The sequence below is a fragment of the Camelina sativa genome, unplaced genomic scaffold (genome assembly GCF_000633955.1).
Source record: "Camelina sativa cultivar DH55 unplaced genomic scaffold, Cs unpScaffold00592, whole genome shotgun sequence".
In the NCBI taxonomy this organism is placed as follows: domain Eukaryota; kingdom Viridiplantae; phylum Streptophyta; class Magnoliopsida; order Brassicales; family Brassicaceae; genus Camelina; species Camelina sativa.
The window spans coordinates 11794-36071 of record NW_010921746.1 but is presented as its reverse complement, the minus strand read 5'-3'; the positions used below and the strand labels follow the sequence as shown (position 1 = coordinate 36071).

Genomic DNA, 24278 nt, shown 5'->3' with positions numbered 1-24278 from the left:
GAATATTAACCTTACCTTTTTCCCTTTAGTTAAGTCACAAACCATGTGTCTCAAATCAGCAACCTCGCTCACCAATTCTGCATGTTGAGCTTCAATCTTCTGCACATGTGCATCTCTAGCCTGTAAGAATGCTAGCTTGGTAGCAGTAACCCCTATGCCCATTCCTATGATTCTTCCACTCCTATCATTCCCTAGAATTTGACTAACCGCATCTTCCTTAAGACTAACATTAAAATTTGAGCCTATCTCACTATCAGGCGATTTAATTTGTTCCTGGTTTAAAATTTTGTTAATGCATCAATATACATTACAAAGTAAAACCAACATTATACATCACCAAGTAAAACCAACAGATGAGTTTGATAACTTCTTACAATTGTTTGTTGAAACTCGGGTTTAACAGGTCTTCCATCTGCATAGGTATGTCCAGCTATCCAGACCATGCTTCTAGTAATCTTACTCGGGCCATGTGCATTTTTTTTCTACAAGTACCAAGAAGTAGTCACAGTCACTATTTATAGTATATAACTAATGAATACAATTTATCATACATAGACATACCATTTCATCAGCAAGGCGATTCATTCCTTTGCGACTGGTTGTGTGTGGAATCTGTGCTTTCCTCATAGTCTTGTACTTCTCACTTCGTTCCTATAAAAGTCATTCCAATTAATATATTAAATATAAGTAAAATTACATAAATCAATTTTGTATTTAAAAGCAAACCTTGAAACTTTGCCAGTCCTAATCTTCACCCACTTGAACCATGATGATTCACTGTGAATGTTGCTTGGTTTCAGATCTCGTATTTCACCCTTGGTCTTAGCAAGACGAATTTTTTGAAGTAGCCTAGACTTATGAGCCCTCCATGCGCACCCCAGTTGCATCAACAGTGAATGTTTTTGCCAATCTTCTGTCAAATTGAACGTCCCCTACAACAAATTTACACAATGTTATTATAAAAACTTGTTAAAAGCATCAAGTAAAATACAAAGTAAAAAAGAAAATAACACTTGTACCTGAAGCTGTTCCCACATTGTATCCTTTGTCTTTGAATCCAAGTACCTCCAATCATCTAAAAGTACTGATACATGCTCCCTTACAAGAACTCCCAAAAAAGATGAAAGTGTAACTGATCCCTTCCCAACATGGTCACCGATGATGTTAAATTCCACATTTACTTTGTCCTCATTGCTTTTAGCCAATTTACTCATCCTGGTGGGTCCTCTAGTTCTCCTCTTCTTCGCCTTTGACTGGTCAGTTAAACATTCTTCAGGTGAATTACCAACAGTTTCATGTTTTTCAGCTTCTTGGTCCTCTCCATTTAGTTCAGGCTCTTTCTCAGTCTCTTTCTCTTCTCCTTCTACTTCATGTTCTTCAGATGATGGTACAGCTTTTTGTTGTACTGCTGGTTCAGCTTCTTCTTCTACTGCTGGTTCAGCTTCCTTTTCTACTACTGGTTCATCTTCGACTGATTTAGCAAGTTTTCTGTTTCTTTTGGTTGTTTTCAACTCAAGAGGAGTAACATCTGCCTTGCTGACGCTTGCTACGTCTTGTTTTCTTAGCACTGGTTGTTGTTTTGGTCATGTTTTCTGTAAACAAAACCAAAAGGAAAACACGTAAGCAAAAACTGTAGGCCATTACTAATAAATCTCACCTCAACCAATATGCTAACTAATAAGCCAAAATCTATTAATATACTAAATACTAAGCCTAGTTCTAATATTCTGGTCTATACTAATCCTTTACTAAAACTCCTTCGCAATCTGCCCTAACACAGTAACTCTCATCATCATTAGAAGACTGATCCAACAAATCTTCAAACTGTTGACTGGATGATGGTGGTGCCAAAGTATCTGCTTCTGTCTCCAACTCATGATAACCTCTTGGTGGAACTTTCATAACTACATACCAAGGGGATGAGTCATCTTCTCGGGAATAAAAAACTTGTTTTGCTTAAGACGGCATAATATATGGATCTTGTCGAAATGCAGATTGGTTAATATGCAAGTTGACAAGCGTAAAGCCTTTCTATTCTTTCACACCATTCCCTTTGTTTTCCCATCTACACTTAAACAGTGGGATATAGAACATGTGGTAGTCCAGCAAGATGATCTCTTCTATAACTCCATAGTAGAACAATGTCAGCCTTTTGATTTGTATCTCTTGCACTAGATCGACACATGGTAAAAGCTTCATAGGATACTCCACTCTTCTGAGTCTGCCGCTTTACATTATTGGTGTGAAATCGATGTCCATTCACTATGTATCCCTTAAATGTCTGAGCTTCTTGTCGTGGTCCAAATGCTAACCACCTTAGCTGCTTATAATGGTCCTTTGAGTTACTTGGGATCTAATGAAAAACTCAGAAGGAAAACAAGTATTTAGATATAGTTTTAGATGGTAAGAATTAAAAAGATATGTATCTTTATCTAACTGCAAACCTTCTCTTTAATCCATTGTGTAAACTTTTCCCCATGCAATTTCCATAAAAGAGTTTCATTTCTTCTGCAATGCACATCCTTAGCTTGTAATTCTTCCAAGTGCATACTATAAAGAAATGTCGAAATTGTTTATAAAATTATTAGACAAAATTTTTAAAAGTGAAACATGAAAAACAATAATAGCTAGGAAATGTTGTCAAATTTACTCAACATATGGAGTAATCATTGCTTTGTTCATCAGAACATATCTATGCGCTATCTCCCACTCTTTCTTTGTAAGGACAACTGGTTTAGCCTTGTTAATTGGACGACCTTTGAGGATGTGCTCATCTGGTTCAAGATCTTCATTACGGACTGCAGCTTCCACAACTAGTACATAAGATTTTAGAAACTCCAAACAGAAAGCAATGTATTTTCCTGCCATGTATTCCTCAGCCATACAAGCTTCCGGCCTTGCATAGTTCTTAATATATGACTTAAGGGTTTTCATGTACCTACATATCAAACAAAGAAGTATCAGTTTTCATCACATTAAATAATTAAAAGAGATTTTAAAAACATAAATCACTACCTCTCAAATGGATACATCCATCTAAAATGGACCTGTCCACCCAACCGTGTCTCCCTTGCTAGATGAACAGGAAGGTGGAACATGATATCAAACATGGAAGGAGGAAAGAACCTCTCCAGTTGGCACAATGACTCAATAACCTCAGCCTCCAATGTTATAAACTTCTCTGGATCAATCACATGCTGACACAATCGATTGAAGAAGTTGCTTATTCTAGTCAGTGCAATCCTAGGTCCAGTTGGCAGCAGTCCTCTCAAAGACACAGGTAACAAGTTTTGTAGTAACACATGGTGATCATGAAACTTCAAGCCACCAATTGTAGGAGGATCAACTGAAACACAGTTTGCTATATTCGCACAATACCCATCTGGTCCTCTGAACTCAGACAATTTCTTGCAGAACTTCTTCTTTTCCGTCTTGGAAAACCAATAAGCAGCAGGTGGTAAGTATTGTCTCTTCCCACGTACTTGTGCATGTAATGCTTCCGGAATACCCATATCTTCCAAATCTTGTCATGCCTTTAAGCCATCTTTAGATTTAGCACTATGCATTAGAAAGGACAACATGGCATCAGACACGTTTTTCTCAATGTGCATTACATCGATGTTGTGGCAAACAGGCATATCCTAATACATGGAAACAAAGATATAAGTTAGACAATGGCAAAGAACTAAATTTATCTATAGTTTAATTTAAATTTTATATATAAAATATGCTAACCTTCCAGTAATCAAGATCGAATAAAATAGACCGCTTCTTCCACCTCCATTGATAATTGTCTTCATCATATTCTTCTTCTGAAATTTCATCATCGCCACACAAATCAGACCTCTTTCTTTTACTTTTTTTTTATCTAAAGCTCGACCAAAATCATTCTTAAAGTCTTTCAAATGCTCAAATATCTCAGCCCCTATTTGAATTCTACATGCAGTCCTTTGTTCTACCGTGTTGTCAAACCAACTCCGTCTGCGTCTGTAAGGATGCCCAGTTCTGAGTCTTATCCTATTGCCCAAGTAGACATGTTTTCTACTAAACTTAAGCCACCTAAAAGGAGTATCCTTACCACAAACATTACATGCTTGTTTACCTCTAACTTTACATCCTGCCAAAGTCCCCAAAGCAGGATAGTCACTGATTGTCCACAGTAAAATAGCTCTCAGATTAAAAGTTTCCTTTGAGAAGGCATCATAAACACCCACACCTTCATTCCACAAATCCTGTAAATCTTCTATCAACGGTTGAAGATACACGTCGATGTTGTTGCTCAGTGCAGTTGGACCAGGTATCAACAGAGTCAACATTATATTGTCAGCCTTCATACACAATGTAGGTGCCATGTTTTAGTTCACAAGAAACACTGGCCATGCACTATACTTGGTGTTTTGAATCGAAAAAGGATTCATCCCATCAGTACACAAACCAAGTCGAAGATTTCTCGGGTCAGACGCAAATTGTGGCCATTTAGCATTAACCTGAGCCCAAGTTATCGAATCCACCGGGTGCCGCATCATTCCATCTTCTGAACCATTATTGAAATGCCAACGTAGATCCTCTGCCATCCTTTTTTGATCTATACATCCTTCTGAATCTGTCCTTTATTGGGAAATATTTAAGAACTTTAGGTGGAATCCCTTTCTTTTCCTCTCTTGTGTGCTTATCCATCTCCCATCTTGAAGCACTACATCTAGGGCAGCTTGTCATATCCTTGTACTGCTTCCGGTAAAGAATGCAATCGTTCTTGCATGCGTGAATGTTCTCATATCCAAAACCAAATACCTTCAAGAACTTCTTCATCGCATTTGTTGATGTTGGAAGGACATTATCTCCATGTAGCATGTCGTGAACTATCTTTAGAAGCTGATCGAAGTAGTTTTCTGACATCCCACTCTTAACTTTAATCTGGTACAACCCCATGATAGCAGACACTTTAGTGTACTTAGAACAGCTGGAGTAGAGTGGAGTCTCAGCATCTTTCAAATTTTTCATAAATTCTGAATCTTTCCTGATGATCTGCATTGTCACTCTGATCTGCATTGTCATTCTGGGCCTTTGTATTGTCATCACCATCAAAGAAAACAGCTCTAAACAACTGATAAGCTTCAAATTCTGAAATTGGATCATCACCTCTTGTTAAATCCCTTATCTCCCCATGATTACTCTAATCTACTCTTCTTTTATATCAAGTCCATACCCCTAATAATCAGATGATCTACTATTGTGGCTAATGGTTGATGGCACAGATTCCGGCAGTCAATACATGGACAAAACATATTTGGACTATCTCCCATTCTCCTAGCTGACCCATAAACAAAATCAGTTTCTCCTTTCTCATACTCGAGACTATTCCTATAAGGTAAAAAATACTTTCAAGTTCAATAAACAGTCATAAGAAACTCAGTTGTAACTTAAGAAATTATTAGTAATAACAATATAAAACCATACCTTGGAAGCCAAACCCAAGACTTATCCATGTTACACAGCTCCATGGTCAAACGATTACACACATTTGTGACAAGAGATTCTTATATCAGACATATTCAAACTCAATTAAACCAACAGAGATACATACTATAGAATATGACAAACTCAGTGAAACAAAAGAGATACATATAATACTGCAATTACCTATAGATAACTAGGATTTTGTAAAGAAGAAGCTGCAAAATGAGAACCTGCAAAAGGAGAATCGGTTATAGTCAGAATCTTGTAACCTTAAGAACTGAAACCTTAAAAACTTAAACCAATTGAAACCAAAATTTTTTTGTAAAGAATAGTCGATTATAGTCACAATCGATTATTGAAACCTTAAGAAATCGAAACAGAAACATCTCGAAACCCAAAATCGAAATAGAAACCCTAAATAATTGACAAATTTGTCGAAAAGAAAACCGATTTAGAACATCTCGAAACCCAAAATCGATTACCCAACATATATATATCATTCAATCGAAATCTGTACCTTCGATTTTGATAAATCGATTTTGCAGACAGATTTTCTGAGAGAGATAAAAGATATCGGAGAGAGATAAAGGGTGTCTGAGAGATAGAGAGTCTAAGAATGTGAGATTTTGACAAGAATCAAAGAATTTGAGAGATAATCAATGGAAGAAATTGAAAAACCCTAGCTCGTGAACTTGTGAGAGAGAAGCAAAGAAAAGAAACTGATATGTCGACTAAGGTAAAACGACAAAGCATAAGAGGGAAAATGAAAATATTGGGTGATTGTTTTTACTTAGCCGGGTAACGAAATTTTTTTGGTCCGCCTAAACTAATATACAGCGTTTTAAACCTCGTATCGCTATCTAAACATACACTTCTAAAAACTGTAACTTCTAAAAACATAATATAGCGTTTACAAATTAACCAAACGCTATCAAAAATACGCCGTTACGTTAACTATAGCAGAAATGAAAGAAACGCTATCTTCATATGCTATCTTTACTACATTTTCTTGTAGTGATTTCTTTTTGCTATTCTTTTAGTTTTCGATTCTGTACTCTACTACTTTTACTTTTATTTTCAATACAATGCAATTTACTTTCATTTGTGTTTTTATGCTTTCTAATATGAGATCTGAGTAGTGAAATAAAGTTTCTAGGGATGGGATAGACAAATATGTGTTCTTGATCGGTTAGGATATCTTAGCTTGATTGTTTAAGTTATATAAATTCCTTTCTAGATTGGTGTTCTTAATGCTAGTTTCAGACCGAGAGGTTGAGATTAGATCTAGGGTGTTTTCCCATCGAGAGATGTTGTTGAAATGCTTGAATCAATCAATGCTAGAGATTTACTCACTTAGCCTAAGAGATTAGATGTGTAATGAGTTTATTGACAATAATGAATCGATTTGTAATGCCTGCTTGGTCATCTTTCTCCAACGAGAGTTGGGAAGGGGAGTGACCAAGGTTGATTGTTTCTATCACGAGAGTGTTTTAACATGATTTAAGAGATTCATTTTCTAGGGAATATTTGCTTGAGGCATGTAGGACATCCCATACTGGTTAGGAACACTTATGAGTCGATTACCCCATCCTTAGGAGCTTTCTTATCTTGATTGTTTAACTTTTATCTATAACTCGACCCCTTACCCGAGCTGGTACTCGATCACCAGCTTTGTGTATACCTTCGAGCTGTTCATCCTTGACTTCTTGATCCGATCACTCCACCCGATCCAGTACTCGAATGCTTGCATCGAGTGCTTAGGTCGTGTGGTTCTTGCCTTTTTATTTACTTTTGCTTATTTAGGATTGTTAGATAAAACCCCAAGTATTGCTTGGCTTGACTTGCTTGTTTCTGATCATATCTTATCTGATAGCATAACAACCAATTGGATTGATAACCCTTTGTACTAGAACTTCATAGGGAATTGATACCCTGGGTGAAAATCCTGTTATCAATTTGGCGCGGAGCTTAATTTGAAATGTCCAGCAAGTAGGCTTTGCCTTGTGTATATTGAATCTCTCCAGCCAACAGATCGTTCTTAGGATAACAGGTTTCTCGATCTATCATGAGTGATCTTCATCGCAATGTTTTGCTTGCACCACTTTCATGGCAAAGCACTTGTTCAAATCTTTCTTTAGAGCAGTTATCTTGGTGCGGTCATGGCCCATAATCAATCATCACATATAGCAAAAGTATGAGAAAGTCGCTGCTAACGTACCTCTTTATAAAAGTGATAACTCTCTAATTTACATGTTTTTAGCATCAATTTTGTCCATATTTTGTATTGTTTATACCCTTACCTTAGCATTTTTAGGTCATTAACTGTAGGAATTCAGTTTTAGGCCATTTAGGGTGTTGCATTCTTGCATTTGCATACTTTGGATGAAAATAGGTGCTTTAGAGCCTAAAATGGGGAGAAAAAGGACAAATTCGAGCATGTACCCAAAGGAGCGATCGAGCTGGAAGAACAGTCCGAACCCCAACACGATCGAGGAGGATCCAAGAGCAGGAAGAACAACCCAAAGATCTACCCGAGGCGTAACCCGACCTTTTCCTTGTGTACCCCATCGAGTAGACCCTCGGGCAGGACTGGGAAGCTAGGTCAAAGGGGTTTCCATATATAAACCCCTCCTCTTCTTCCTCACAAACGAGCACGCCGCAGATCATCAAACCAGAGAGCGAGAGCTTCTGAGAGAGAACTGAGCGACTCAAAATACTTTTCACTTTTTGTTAGGATTTATTTCATATATTTTTATCATTTCTTTAGATTTATACATTGTACTCTAACTTCTCTACTCTATCGTTTAATATAATGCAATTTTCGTTCATATATGCTTTTATGTTTCTTGCAATGATTTCCGAGTAGTGTAGTAAAGTTTCTAGGGATAGGATAGATGATTTTGTGTTCTTGATCGGTTAGGATGTCTTATTTTGATTGTATATGTTTTATAGATTCCCTTCTAGGTTGGTGTTCTTAATGCTGTCAACAAACTGAGAGGGTGAGATTAGATCTAAGGTGTTTTACTACCGAGAGGTGTAGATGAAATGCTTAAATCAACCAATGCTAGAGATTTACTCACTTAGCCTAAGAGATTAGATGAGTAAGGGGTTTATTGATAATAATGAATCGGTTCTAATTGCCTGCTTGGTCCTGTTTCTCCAATGAGAGTTGGGTAGGGGAGTGGTCAAGGTTGATTGTTTCTATCACGAGAGTGTTTTAACAAGATTTTAGAGATTCATTGTCTAGAGAATATTGGCTTGAGGCATGTAAGACATCCGTATTGGTTAGGAACATTTAGGATTCGATTACCCCATCCTTAGAAGCTTTCGTATTTTAATTGCTTGCATTTTATTTCATCACTCGATCTCTTACCCGAACATGTACATGATCACCTGCTTTGAGTAACCCCCTCGAGTTGTTCATACTTCATTTGTTAACTCGATCACCCCACCCGATCCTTTACTCGAATGCTTGCATCGAGTGCTTAGGTCGTGTGGTTCCTTGTTTATATTCTTTTCTTTTATTATTTAGGATTGTTAGACAAAACCCCTTTATTGCTTGGCTTGACTTGCATAGTTCTGATTGCATCCTTCCTGCTAGCATAAACAACCATTTCGATTGATAACCCTTTGTACTACAACTGCATTGGGAATTGATACCCAGGGTGAAAATCCAGTTATCAGAAGGCACTATGGTCATTCATGGTTTTCTTGAAGTATCCGCCATAAAGGAGTTCCTTGTACCATTGTCTTGGGGCAGCACATTGCTAAAAAAGAGTCCAAACCAAGTTTTCCTTGTCAGCGACCTTAAGTCCTTCAGGTTGCTCCATATATATATCCTCTTCTAGATCACCGTGGTGTGCTAGAAATGATGTCTTGACATCGAGTTGTTCAATCTCTAAGTATAGAGCAGCTACTAAACCAAGAACAACTCGGATGGAGAACATTTTTACTACTGCTTCGCTACCTCCGTCAAACCCTCGTAAAAGACCTCCGTCAGAGGAGGTTGCTAGCGCTAGGGGGTTACTTCGTTGGCGCAGCACTTCTGGTTAAGCACTACTAAAGGGCCTCTATGATAGATAATCTTGCTTGGGTGTGATCCACTGAAAAAGAAGAAGATTGAGTTGCGTTCTTGCGGTTTAATGCTTTGATCCATATAAGCCCATTAACAAGCAGTGTGCTTTGTTTTTTAAAGAAGCAAGCTAGAGGAGAGGGGGCTTTTGGGATAATTATGATACTGAGCCCAGCCCAATGGAAAAGCCTCCGAGTCCAAAATGGAATTACTGGGGAAACGNGGATTTAAACTCGATGAGTTATTGGCAGTTTCGTGAGACACGTTTTCTCAGACGCGAGTTGGGACCATCGGAGATTGTAACTGAGATCGTGGTCTCGTGTAGTGCCTGATCGTGCTGAAATTTTGAGGGAAGCTTCGTGACGTCTAGGTGTAGCTTTTCACCGGAGCGATTTGTTAGTTAACGGTTAGTTTTTCTTTTAGGGTTTCGTCTTTGAGACTGTTCTTTCTTGATGTTTCTGAGCAGTTTTGCTATAAGTCGTTTTTGGTTGTGTGGCTTGTTGTAGGGCGTTTCTGGGCTGTTTCAGACATTAGGAGGGTCTCAACTGGTTGTGTTGGTTGTTATAATCAGTTGATAAGGTGAGTGCATGACCATGGCTTATCTAAGCCTGAGAATCCTTTGTTGTTCTTGCTTGATTGGTGGTGCTTTGTGGTGTTGTTCTTGCTTGATTGGTTGTGTTAGTGGTGTTGTTCTTGCTTGTGGTGGTTGTGTTATGGTTCTTATAGGTTCCTGAAGGTTTTGGGTGAGGTTGGAACGGATTGGAGATGATTGGAAACGGAGGTTCGTCGTTCGGATTCGTGCAGTTCGCGTCTGCGAAGGGAGTGTCGATCGACACCAGTTAGGTGTCGGTCGACACCATGTTTGGTCAGTGTCGATCGACACCTCTCTGGTGTCGGTCGACACCAAGTTGCTTGTTTCGTGATTTTTCCTGGTTTGTTGTGTTTGGTTGTCATTTGTTAAGCATTGGAATCTCAGTTGCTTGTGTGTATAGCCCAGTAGATGGGAGGATTGCCTCACTAAGTATTTGTGATAATACTTACGCATCTCAATTGTTGTTTGTGGTGTGCAGGTTTGTGACGTGGAATCATGGCAATGAGGAGGAGGATGATCTAGGGTCTCGTTTGTGTGTTATTGGATTTGTTGGTTATGTTGTTGGAACCTTGGTTAGTATTATGTTAGGTTGCCGGATAGAATGGTTAGGAATGTTATTGTATTGATGATGTTGTTGGTTTTGTATTATTGGTATGTTTCCGCTGTGCTTAATGTTATTGCTGGTTTAATGTTGAGTTGTGGTTTGGGTTGGTTAATTAAGTAGTATGGGATGCTTAATTATACATTGTATTTAATTGTTAAAAAAAAAAAAGGGGGTCGGGTTGTTTCATATCAATTGGTGGCAACTTGTCCTGTGGGAAGGTTGTTAAAGGGTGGGGACCAGGGTTCGAGTAACGCCTGGCGCACCAATAACCTACTGTGGATTTGGATGAATAGTTCCATTTGCCCAGTGAGGGGTTAGGATCGATGCCCTGCAGGGCCAGTTTCGGGCCTATGGGGGCAAGCTAGCGGTGGGCTAGTGGGGTCAACGGGACGGGTTGTCACAAGTGTGCTTTGTTTTTTTAAAGAAGCAAGCTAGAGGAGAGGGGGCTTTTGGGATAATTATGATACTGAGCCCAGCCCAATGGAAATTTCTCCGAGTCCAAAATGGAATTAATGGAGAAAAAAATCCAAGAAAGAAAACAAAAGTGGTTGCGGAGAATGGGACTTATTGTACTAAAAAAATTATTGCTAGTGCTCATTTACTCTATACGCGTCTTAGTGGACTGACAGAGTCAGCTGGGAAGGTTCCGCCTTTCCGGGAAAATTCAAGAGAGCTATCTTCGGTCTTACCTCACCTAAGAAAGGACGGAGCTGTCGAGTAAGGATTGGCTGAAGTCAGTTATGTACCTGGGAATCAGCCAATAAAAAATAGACAAATAAAAGTGTGATCTGAGTAGGCAGAGCTAAATAGTGCACGTAGGGTAAACGAGGACTCTGGTCAACTTTTAGCTGTCGAGTAAGGAGTGACGGGCCTTTGGAAACCCGAGAAAAGTGGGGGAGTACTCTATACAGTGCATTCTATTATTGTATCAGTGAGTGATCGGAATTCAGCCACGTGGGCGAGACTTATTTGATTTTTGAAAAAGTTATTATTTGTACTCCAATAATATTAGTAGAATGATTCCGCGCACTAAAATTTAGTTAAGAGGGTTACATATTAGTGGTTACGTAACTAAAACTTATGAGAAGGAGTTCGAGGCCCACCTATAAATGGCAGCTTCTTGTAGTCTTTATTTGGCATCGACAAAAAAAATGGATCTGGATATGATTGCAGCTAATCTCAAAATCATTGAAGACCAACTTCACGAGCTGGAGGAGGAAAAGCGAGATTATGGGCATGCTCTCGACCGATTTTTGTAGCACCCTCCAACTTTGTACCCGGAGCTTGTAGGCCAGCAAGTGCAAGAGTTACAAAACCACATTCGCTGTCTCGAACAAAGGATTTCTGGTCTCCTAAGGGTGAAGGAAGCGTTAATTGTTAGCGGTGCGAGTCGAGTAGCTCTAGCTTTCAACCGTGACCCCCCGAGAAACTAAAAAAATAAAAGAGTCCGCCAACTTCCTATATTGCTAAAATTTAAAATAAGGAGTCCGTCGACCCAAAGTCTTGTATGCTTGCTCTATGTCTTTGGTTTATGTACTATGTTCTTAGTTTCCTTTTTAATGGTGTGTGGCTGGTCTACGGTTTGTGTAGGCTTCCTATTTTATGTATGCTTGTAATGCTTATGCTTTGTAAAATATTCCTTTTAATATCCGGTCTTCATCTTCCTTAGATTAGATGCTACTTCCTTCGTCTAACGCACTGCCCCACAGATAATCAAAGTCTGTAATAGCGGACGATTCTATCAAACCCTAAAGTAGAAGAAAAGGTAGAAGAAAACCTACGAAACCATAAAGCTTCCCTCCTATTTGGTAACAAACAAAAAGATACCATTGATATCATTGGACACTAAAGGGTAAAACTTTGCTTTGTGCTGTTCACATAGTCGACTGGGAAGTATACCGGAAAATCTCATTAACCTTAGTATGGAATTGTTTTCTTTTTACGAAGCGAGAGGAAAAGAGTCACCGAAAAAGTCTTAACTAAACCCTGAAAGCCTCAATCTTGACTTCCTTCAAGGCCTTCTCATTTGTAGGGTCCGATCTGACTCTCCAGTGTCGCTAAGCAGAATATTCTTTCCATCCGCTAATGGACCTATGCTCGACCATCAACTCTGACATCCATAAGTAGATTAGGAGGCATCGTCTGCTTCAGAAAGAAGGTATAAAGTGTATCTACCTTCAACAACACATCACTACATACCAATATTAGCCCAAACATCTCATTAAGCCACCCACACCGAGATCAACAGTCAATGGAAGAAGGAGATATTTCCGGTTACAACTCAAAACAACATTGTTTCACTATATGAACCAAAATTGGGCCAACACAAGGCTCAGCTCTCCTATGACTACAACACATAATCCCAATGTGAGAATTAATTACGAGTGAGAATGGAGAGAGTGAGTGATAATTCGAGAATGAGAAGATGAGAGATTGAGAGTATAGGGAGAGAATAGAGAGACGGCTAGATGAGAATAGGAGAAGGAGTGTTTCTCATTCCTTAACGAATATTAACCTAGGTTACATTCTATTTATATGCATACAAGAGGATCAAATAAGGAAAGTCCTAATACTATACAAAACAATAAACGACATATACTAAGGGTTGGTCGTATGTGTTCATCTCAATACTATCCCTCAAGCTTAACCGTGTGAGAGACAGTTGAGCTTGGAACAATGAACAATGAACACCCACCTAATTAAAAACCTTAGTGTATAAAACCTATTTGGGACAAAAACACATTTAAGGGAAAAAGAATATGGGGTCAGTAGCTCACAGTCGTTAGGTCCATGAGCCCGAGTTTGTAGTGTATGTACTCACAAACCTTTGAACTTGCTGCTTTGGTGAAGATGTCTGCCAATTGTTCAGAACTCTTGGTGTGGCATGGTAGAATCACTCCAAGTTTAACTTGTTCCCTGACTTTGTGACAATCCACTTCTATGTGTTTGGTCCTTTCATGAAAGACTGAGTTGGTTGCAATGTGAATGGCAGCTTCATTATCGCAGTGCATTGTGATCGGTCTTGGAATGTTGATGCCGAGGTCCTTAAAGAGAGCTTTGAGCCACATTAGTTCGGTTGTGAGCTTCCTCATTGCCCTGTATTCTGATTCATCACTTGAGAGAGAGACCACCTTTTGCTTTTTACTCTTCCAAGTAACAAGGTTTCCTCCCACAAATGTACAGTAACCGGTTGTTAAGCGTCTATCTCCACGATCTCCAGCATAGTCTGCATCACAGTATCCTACAAGCTCCGTATTCTTGTTACATCCCATCCAAATGCCTTGACCAGGAGCTCCTTTGAGATACTTGAGTATGCGGCTCACCATCTCCCAATGATGTACTGTTGGCTTTTGCATATGTTGGCTTACCTGGTTCACAGCAAAACATATATCAGGTCGAGTTATGGTGAGATAAATGAGCTTACCTACCAACCGTCGATACTGTTTTACATCTTCGAACAGAGCTTCATTGGACTCCCCCTTACGGTTTGACTTGTAGTTTTCTTCGAGTGGTGTTTCAACAGGTCTTGCTCCAAGCTTCCCTACAGCTTTCAAAAGATCAAGTGTGTACTTTCTTTGTGATAAGAAGAGTCCTTCTTCCGAACGACATACTTCTATCCCAAGAAAGTACTTTAGTTCTCCAAGATCTTTAATATCAAATACAGATTTAAGGTACTGTTTTGTATCTTGAATGCCTACCTTGTCATTCCCAGAGATGATAATATCATCAACATATATGAGAATGACAATAATACCTCTTTGGCTTGGATATGTGAACAATGTGTGATCAGCTTCTGATCTTCTAAAGCCTTTATCAAGAAGTGTTGAGCTTAGTTTGTGATACCAAGCCCTTGGTGATTGTTTTGGACCGTAGATAGCTTTCCTGAGCTTGAACACCTTTCCAGGTCCGATAGTGTCTTCAAGTCCCTGTGGTGGTCTCATGTACACCTCCTCATCCATGAGTTCTCCTTATAGAAATGCATTCTTCACATCCATCTGCCACAAATCCCAAGAGAGATTAACAGCTAGTGAAAGAACTACTCTTACCGTGTGGAGTTTGGCAACTGGTGCAAATGTCTCAAGGTAGTCTTCTCCATAGGTTTGGGTGAAATCCTCTAGCTACAAGCCTGGCTTTATATCTTTCTATCCCCCCATCACTCTTGTACTTGATAGTAAATATCCACCGAGATGTCACGGCTTTCTTCCCCTTTGGAAATTCAGCTTCATCCCATGTATGATTCTTTACCATAGCATTAGTTTCATCTCCTACAGCATGCTTCCAAACTTTGTGTTCTTTAGCTTCCTCATAACTCTGTGGGATCCAATGTTGGTCTATTTAAGTAAGAAAGACTTGATGTTCGATAGGAAGGTGTGCAAGAGTGCAGACTGCTTGTATAGGGTGAGCCACGGCCTTACTATTATAGTAGACGCGAGTAGTTTTCTTGAGACGCTCACTTCTACGGAGGGGTATAATATTAGTCTCCACAACCTGATGTTGATCCTCTTCTATTTCAGCTTCTTCTCCTTCGGAGGTAAGATCATCAGCTGATGTAGAGTCCTGACTCTTGTCAGTACCAAGAGAGTTGAGAGTTTCCTCATGATTATCAATGTCATCCTCAGCTTGATGTTGTTGAACAGGTTCTACTGGTGTAATGTTCGCGTCTTCATTTGTCGAGTCCGGATGCTGCAGCTCAATCGGTTCCTTGTTAGATCCAATTGGTGGTGTGTTGACCGAAGGTGATAGTGAAGGTTGATTATTTGTAACTCCAAGCCTCTCTAGCAGAATTTGAAGATTGTTGGCTTTGTCAGATTGAGAGCAGGAGAGATCTTTCAAGACTTCCCAATTCTTTTCATCATAGAACCCCTTGATTCTAAGAATTTTACATCCCTTGACACCAAGACTCTTCTAGCTTCTGGTTCATAGCATTTATATCCCTTCTGTATGGTTGAATATCCAATGAACATGCTCTTGACACTCTTAGCATCGAGTTTATCACGTTGTTCACCTGGTTTTAAAACATAACATATGCAGCCAAACACACGTAAGTGATTAATAGATGGTTTAATTTTGTTAAGTACTTCAAATGGAGAGATATCACCCAGTATTTTTGTTGGAGTTCGATTGATTAGATAGCAAGCTGTAACAACTGCATCTCCCCAGAACTTCTTTGGTACATTTGTGTGAAACATCATGGACCGGGCAACCTCCATAAGATGGTTATTCTTCCTTTCAGCTACACCATTTTGTTGTGGTGTGTAAGGACAACTTGTTTGGTGTACAATCCCATGTTTGGCTAGATGTTGTTTAAACATATGACTTGTGTACTCCCCACCATTATCTGATCTCAAAATCTTTATCTTGGCATTAAATTGGTTAGTCACATAATTCTGAAAGTTTAGAAAAACCTCAAGAACTCTATCCTTAGAAGGAAACAAGGTTAAGCAAGTATATTTTGATTTTTCATCAATGAAAGTAACAAAATATTTCTGATTTTCACGAGACAAGCATGGAGATGTCCACACATCAGAATGAATTAAATCAATACAATGCTCATACATAGTAGAAGAGTTGGGAAAAACTGTTTTTCAATGTTTACCAAGAATGCAATCTTCACATTCATTACTTTTAAAAGAAAAACTAGGTAGAGCTAGTTGCAATGCAGGAAAATGTGGATGACCAAGTCTAGGATGCCAAATTGAACCATTTGTCTCATCGATTATTGACTTAAAACAAGAAGATAAAGCAGTAGTGAGATTCGAATCCTCAAGCACTTAAAGATCATCTTTAGTGCTTCCTTTGCCAAGAACTCTACTTGTGTCAATATCCTGAAAATACACATCATTAGGACCAAAGATTGCATAACAGTTAAGATCATTAGTCACCTTCTTAACAGATAACAAATTTGATGTGAAACTAGGCATATAAAACGCTTTAGTTGTTCTATAAAACAGGTTTAAATTTCCAACACCCTTAATTGGTATCTTATCTCCATTTGCTATAATCACATTCCCTAAAGTTGGTTTGATATCACTAATTAGTTTAGAGTCACTAATCATATGGTGAGAAGCTCCAGAATCTACAATAAGAGGTTTTATAGCATTAAGGGTGAGATAAGCGTTACCAGAAGACTCTTTTAGAGCCTTTATGAGAGCATCAAGGTCGGACCTCCTCACCAGCTCCGAGGCGGCTAGTGCTGCTCCATTACCTTCAGTGGTGTGAGTTGTCACCTGAGCTTGACCTTCACCATACACACACACTTGGTTTGCTTTCGGATTGACACTTCTTGGTCGGAGGTGAGGATGAAGGTTCCAACATTTATCCTTGTAATGACCCGGCTTCTTACAATGGTCGCATATGACACGATACTTCCCATCACTTTTGTAATACCCCTTGTTTGCTACAGCGACCTCCCCTTTGTTAGCAGTAATAAGGTCTCCTTTAGCTCCAAACAGACCAATTGAGCCATGCTCCTTTTGAATTTGGTTGCACACATCATTGAGACTTGGTAGTTTATCTGACCGGAGGATATGCTTGATGAGATCATTGCATGATGAGTTTAATGTCAAGAGAAGACCAAACACTTTGTCTTGCTCAAGACGTTCGTTTAGGACTGCTGGATCCACCGAGTTTGGCCTTAACATCTCTAACTCTATCCAAAGAGATCTGAACTTCCCAAAATGTTTGGTGAACTCCAGCTCTTCTTGATTAAGATTGTTGGTGGCTTTCTTTACCTCAAACACACGGCTGAGATTTGAGACATTTCCAAATACATTTTTCAATGTATCCCAAAGATCCTTAGCCGTCTTGCAGTAAGAGTATGACTCAAGGATCGGAGCATCCAAGGAGTATTGGATGAAAGCCAATACACTTTGATTCTCTTAGAACAATTTATCACCATCACAAGCAACGATCTCCTTTCCTTCTTCTGTGGTCGTGATCTCCTTTGTAGCTTCATTCTTCTCAACGTGCTTCCAAAGCCCACGACCACACAACGCTGTCTTTGTAGTCCTTGCCCAAAGCAGGTAGTTTCCACCCTTGAGTGTGACTGGAATGATTAGGGTTTTGTTTAGATCCATGAGAGAGTTTTGAACTGACTTTGTTTGCGGAATAAACAGACTGAGATTTTAAAGAATAAGAACGTTACTGCTCTGATACCATGTGAGAATTAATCACGATTGAGAATGAAGAGAGTGAGTGAGAATTCGAGAATGAGAAGATGAGAGATTGAGAGTATAGAGAGAGAATAGAGAGACGGCTAGATGAGAATAGGAGAAGGAGTGTTTCTCATTCCTTAACGAATATTCACCTAGGTTACATTCTATTTATATGCATACAAGAGGATCAAATATGGAAAGTCCTAATACTATACAAAACAATATAAACGACATATACTAAGGGTTGGTGGTATGTGTTCATCTCAATACCCAAGACGAGTTTTGTCTACAAACCGAAGCCCAAAGTCTCCTCTGTCTTATTTATCACTTAAAACAAAACCAGAGCTGAAGCCATGAACGTACAACGATGTCATTCTCTGCCACAATACAGTGGCTCAAATCCCACTTCTAACCGTTACCAAACGCTTCAAGCTTTAGAGATCTGATAAGATGAAGACACGTAGCATTAGAGAAGGCTTCACCTCAAATTTTGTATTAAAAACAAGGAAACAATTATTAAGAGATGTTAAGCCGAAATGAAAGAAGATATACATAATATTTCCTCATTGAGCATTCTTCAAAGAGAGTGCAATGAGTTTCTGGTGAGACTTTCCGTTTCATAGTTCCTGAATAAACAAAGTTTTCTGAAACTTGGTTTATATTGTGTGGAAGATGATGATGAATGAGATATGATGTGATGATGGTGAACAGGTGGAATGTAAGGAGTTTCAATTACCCTTATGTTGTTGTAGTATAAGAGATGTCAATCCTAAATGAGTGTTATGCAAGCAACCAGGATGTGAATATGTGTTTAAGTTAAGCCAAATATGTAGGATGTTTGTCACTAACAACCTAATGATGAATGTAAAATGCAAAATGTAGAAGCTAATAAAACTAGATGCAAAATGTAAAAAGAACAGGATGATCTAAGCAACAATGCAATGAAACAGAAATAGAAACTATAGTAATGCAAGACAAGTAATGAACTAATGCAAGGCACGTAAAGAACAGAATTGAACAGAAAACTAAATGAATGCAACAGAAATGAAACTACAATGAAACAGGAAATGAGACAGGACAAACACAAAGCATAAACAAGAATTTTGGGGATGAGCTCGAGCAAGCACTCGATCGAGTGTGCAATCGAGTACAGGGTCGAGTCGGACAAATGCGAGAAACAGAGCAATGCAAACAAAAAAGAGCAAGACAAAAGTAAATCAAACAACATGCAAATAACAGGGTTTAAACTAAGAAATCAATAGACAAGGAAGGTCTTGAGGAGGGATTCATGGGCTGGACTATGGATTATGGTCATTTAACTTGGTCAACAAACCTCAAACAACTTGAGCTAATCTCTAGACAATGATCTCCTAGAACATGTTAATCCACTCTCATGGCATAAACAATCAAGCTCATATATTCCTAGACTAGTTCTCACATAGAAAAGAACTTATACAAGCAAGCATTAAGCAACAGATCATTTATGTCAAGAATCAAACAAGACATCTAATCTCTTAGTATGCCTAATGATAATCTCTAGATCTAGCCTTATCTAGCAACCTAGACATTGGTGTGATGCTAAGAATCTTAAAATCAAACCATACCCTCTCGGTTATAGGATCAGCATAGAGTATATCTAGCCTAGAAGAGATCTATAACAAACAAGCTTGACCTAGCTAAACAAACCACAATCATAATCCAGCCTAACCCATCCTCAAGATCCTAAGCAAACTACTCACAAATGCTAAACACGATGAACAAACTTATAAACCAAGAAAATAATGAAACTTGCATCATTAGAAAGATAAAGCAGAGATCTACAATATTGAAGAAGGAATCAAACTCGAATTCTTAATACTTTGAGAGTTATTGAACAAACAAGTATGAAGAAATCTCTTGTTTTCTCCTTCAAAAGTAGAACAAAATCTAAGAAATGTAAAAAGCAAAAAGCATAAATTCCCAAAAGGATAAAAACTAGGTTTATAGATTTTCTCCAAGGTGGCTCTCTTGGTGGCTGAAGGGTACAAGGCCCTTTATAGAAAAAGTAGTGGAAGCCCTAAAAATGCTAAAAGACAAAATAGCTAGGTGGCTCGGCCAACTCGACCTAGTGCTCGGTCGAGTGACCGGTTGAGTTGGCTCTTCTTCTACTCCTTTCACTCGACCTAGTGCTCGGTCGAGTCCTTCTCCGCACACGGTCGAGTGTCGGGTCGAGTGGGTAGTCGAGTGGAACTTCGGACCTTGGTTCTTCAGCTCTAACTCCCTTGCTTTCTTCTCTTGATAGCTTCACTCCTTTTCAGCATTGCTTCCATGCTCCTTAGGCTCCATATTCACCTGTTTATGCAGGAAAATATGCAAATGCAATGCAACTACACCCTAATGCATGAACAGTCCTAAAAGCTATGCAATAATCGCTAAACTAGACAGCAAATGGTGCAAAAGAGGTGAAAATACTAAGGGAAAACAGGGTAAAATATAAGAACATCAACACCCCCAAACTTAGTCTTTGCTTGCCCTCAAGCAAGTAAACAAGATATAAGAAGGTAGGTGAGGTTTGAAAGTGGGATCTCAGCTCCTAAAGCTTGCCAATAAACTAGCTAGAATCAATGTCCAAGTTACTAGTACTATGATGCAAGTTGAATGAGCTGTACTTAAAGATTTTAGACAACTATCACAACCTTTACAGATTTGAGCCTTATATGTCCACATGCATTCAAATCAACCATTTCCTTTTAACATTCATTAATCAAGAACATGAATCAATCTTATGCAATGCTTAAACTCATTTGGATTGGTAATAAAGGTTTAGGGACAATGATGATTTCTTTTTAGAGTGGGGCTTATCAATATTAAGGTTCTCTCATAAAAAATGGATTGAGCTTTAGAAGAATGCTAAAGGTAAGAACACTTAGACACATACAAGAACAAAACCTTGTCTACCCAAAGGCACCCAAAGTGTTTATCCTACCATTCTAATCCCAAATTGTCCTAGTTCTACCCTTTATCTTCTTCACCTCTCTTTCACCCTTTTCTCTTTTGATTTTTAAAGTCTTAGGAGAGGTTTCTTATTTGATTTTTCTAGTGGAATGGGGGATTCTTACTTAGTTGCTATGGTTCTCTTTTCTTCTTATTCTTAAGACATAGAAGCATTTTGCTAGACTCTTCTTTTATTTCTTTTCTTTTCTTTAACTAGAACCATCTTCAACAATCTTATACTTCCCATTCTTTCACTAGACTTTGATTTTACTTAAACACATTCCCCTCCTAAAGACTCTAACCTTTTCTTTCTCTTTTTCCTTTTTTCTTTTCAAAACAACCAAGTTCCAAACCCAACAAGTAAACCACCTAGTCCTATCTAGTTTGAAAAATGCAAACTAGAACTACACAAGGTCTTACTCCTCAACAATGGCGAAACAGAACTAGAAATCGAGAAAGAAGAGATTGGCATCACCACCAGTTTCACCTGAGCATACTCTGCTCTGGAAGTAACATTACCTAGTGGATACAGGTTTTCTACATCTTAGATCCTCCCCAGCACACTCTAATGATTTGTGTTGCCGATCGCAGCTTCGTTGTCTCAAATTCACCAGATAATGTTTCTAGCCCTTACTATCTTCAGTGATCATCCGGGTCTGGCTCAACTATTAATGGATCTTACTATGCTGGACTTTGTATATGTTGACTGAAGCGCTCTTTTATTGATGGTAGTCTGCCTTGTCCTAGCCTAGATGATCTTATTACAAGTTATAAGATCTGGGTAAGGTGTAAGAGTATGGCGAAATCGTGGATTATGAATACTAGAGATATCTTGATCTCATCTATGCAAGATATGACAGCGGAAGAAATTAAGGAAACAAGGTTCTAGCTCTCAAGTTCCAGTCTGAGCTACTCAATGGTCCAAAATGAAAAGAAAGATTTTTAGCTTTAACCAAAGAATAGACGAAAAGAGGTCCGAAGTTGCTTTAGCAACGAGACTAATACCTCCGTCAAACTTACGTCAGGGAGGAAGCAGCAAATCACTTGAGGGAGATCCTTCTTCAGCCACTAGGTCAGGTGCAGAAGTCTAAGTGGAGTACCGGCAATTCGTTTTCAAACGTAGGAAAGGTGTTGTCTAGCACACAACTTTTCTATTTACCTTTATCCCTAACAGCAAAAGAAGGTAAACAAAAAATCACACACCTATGCTTTGCTTGCATTAATTCTAGGAATTGCTGGGGTGGCATGACAAGAGTAATCTATGCCCTCGCTCTACTAATTATGTTCAAATTCCTAAGCTAGCAGAATTCTATCCTGAAAATTGCTTCACGAGGAAGTAAAGTTCGTTCCGTTCCTGCTTTTTCTTCGAGTTGAAGGAGCCTTTGGTTTCACCGTTTTATGCTTTGAACCTGGACTTGCTTTCTTTCTTTAGCACAAGCGCACACTCCCAGCGAAGTAGCCCCTGCAGCCTCCCGCAGCCCGTAGCCTCCCACAGCCTCCTTTGACGGAGGTTTGATGGAGGTGGTGAAGCAACACTAGCTAAGCAACCTACTTTGACGTAGGTCTTTGACGAGGGGCTTTGACGCGGGTTTGAGAGAGGTGACGAAGTAACCCCTTGAGGGTGTGGGCTTGAGTAAAGCAGCAAATTTGTTTCACTAGCAAAGCAATTGTTCGAATGAAGTGTCTCATCTTTATCACAGATGCTACGAATCCAGAGACTTCCTCTGCATCATCATCCTCGTCTGTTTCACTCTCGCTACAAGCAAACCAATAAGGGAGTATTCACACATTCAGGTTTTGTGTGCCCCTAGCGAAGCAACCTTTGCATTAAAAACATTTGAAGTCTCTTCTTTGGGCAGTTCTCAGCTTTGCCATATCCCTACACTATTGTTCTTCCTTCTTTGACACACGATCAAGATTTGTTGTTGTGTTCTGTGTAAAAGGGTTTTTCCTACTTTGTCCATTCTTCTTTACTACTTTGCCAAAGTTTCTAGCATGCAGTGTGCTGCCGATTGAATCTTCAATATCTCTCTTGTTGTCTTAGTGTGTGCTGCAGCAATGCTTTTTCTCGGACTTCTCAGTCTCCATTTCATACGCTTGTAGGTGACGTACAACAAAATCAACGCAAGGGTATTTGTGTCATTCATGGCTTGCGAAGGGCTTCTTCGTCGGGAGTGTGCTACAGAACAGAAGCTTTTTGACTTTTGTCTTTGTCTTTCATTTTGAGCAGCATTGGCAAAGCACATATGAATTGTCCAATGGTCTCTCTTTCCTCCGTGAAGCCAACAGCACATCAATAGGAGATCACTTTACACTTGTCAACCCTTCTGTAGGATATCCCAAGCATCTTTGGCTGATTCACCCTTGAATTTGTCACTTGCGATTGCTGACAGTGCTTTGCTGTTATACTTTCTACTTTTTCTTCTCAGCGTCTGTCCATTTATCACAATCCTTTTCATGCCCTGCTGCTTCTACTCCTTTCACCATTTCTCCACAAGATAACATGCGTCTTCATAAATCCCTCGGTGCATCTTCACCTTCTTTTATAGTTCCCTTTCTCAGATTGGTCGATGCACAACAATCAATTCCTTTTTTCCGCAGTGTTCTGATCCTCGCCTTTTGTAAGTAGTCTTGGTATTTGGTCGGTAAGTAAAGGTACGGAAAGAGTGGACAACAAATCAAAATCTCGGAACGTGATACGTAAATGGGAGAAAAATATGGATGAAACCCCTTATCTATTTTTCCTTGGGCAAAAAAAGTTTATGAAGCCATCCTCGCCTCGGGGATAAGAGATCTTTCGATTCTGGAGAGTAAGCTTCAAGCTCAAGATCTCATTTGTGATATTCTTTTTCGTGAACCTAATCTCAAGTGAACATTTCTTATTGAATTCTCAATTTTCGTATAAAATTACCTGCCTTTCATTTCATTAAAGAGAAAACCTCCCCCCATTTGAACGAACTCTCTGCCCTTCCCCGTTATGACTTGAGAGTATCTCTCCTGCTTGCACTTGGCCTTGGCTGCTTAGAGACATCCCTTTAGTTCATCTTAGAGAATGGAATTTGAAATTTTATTTTCGTCTTCTTGTAGGTCAGTCATCTGTTCAATCAGGAATTCCATCTCTTCTTTGCTTTCTAGTACCGGTTTGAGTTCCTTTGTTCAAATAAATGTCTACCCATGTCAGGCTGTACCTGAGATTCAAAACAAACAAGAACGAAAGTAAACAAGTCAGATTCCGAACCAATATAAACAAAAGAACTTGATCTAGCAAGTGCTGAAATCCTAAACGTAGCAAAATAAACACAACCAAATGGCAACGGCGCCAAATTGATAAACAGGTTTTCACCAGGGTATCATTTCCCTATGCAGTTGTAGTACAAAGGGTTATCAATCCAAATGGTTGTTTATGCTAGCAGGAAGGATGCTATC

General features: G+C 39.1%; 1 protein-coding gene across 1 annotated transcript; it reads right to left on the bottom strand.

The window, feature by feature from the left end:
- Positions 1-18154: 18154 nt before the first annotated feature.
- On the bottom strand, positions 18155-23432 carry LOC104773614. The gene is given in 11 exon segments (XM_010498263.2): positions 18155-18361; positions 18452-18505; positions 21297-21389; positions 21858-21939; positions 22262-22334; positions 22336-22397; positions 22400-22480; positions 22560-22608; positions 22830-22960; positions 23262-23338; positions 23341-23432. Coding segments are annotated over 11 exon segments (819 nt in total). The 5' UTR covers positions 23384-23432; the 3' UTR covers positions 18155-18287.
- Positions 23433-24278: the final 846 nt, after the last annotated feature.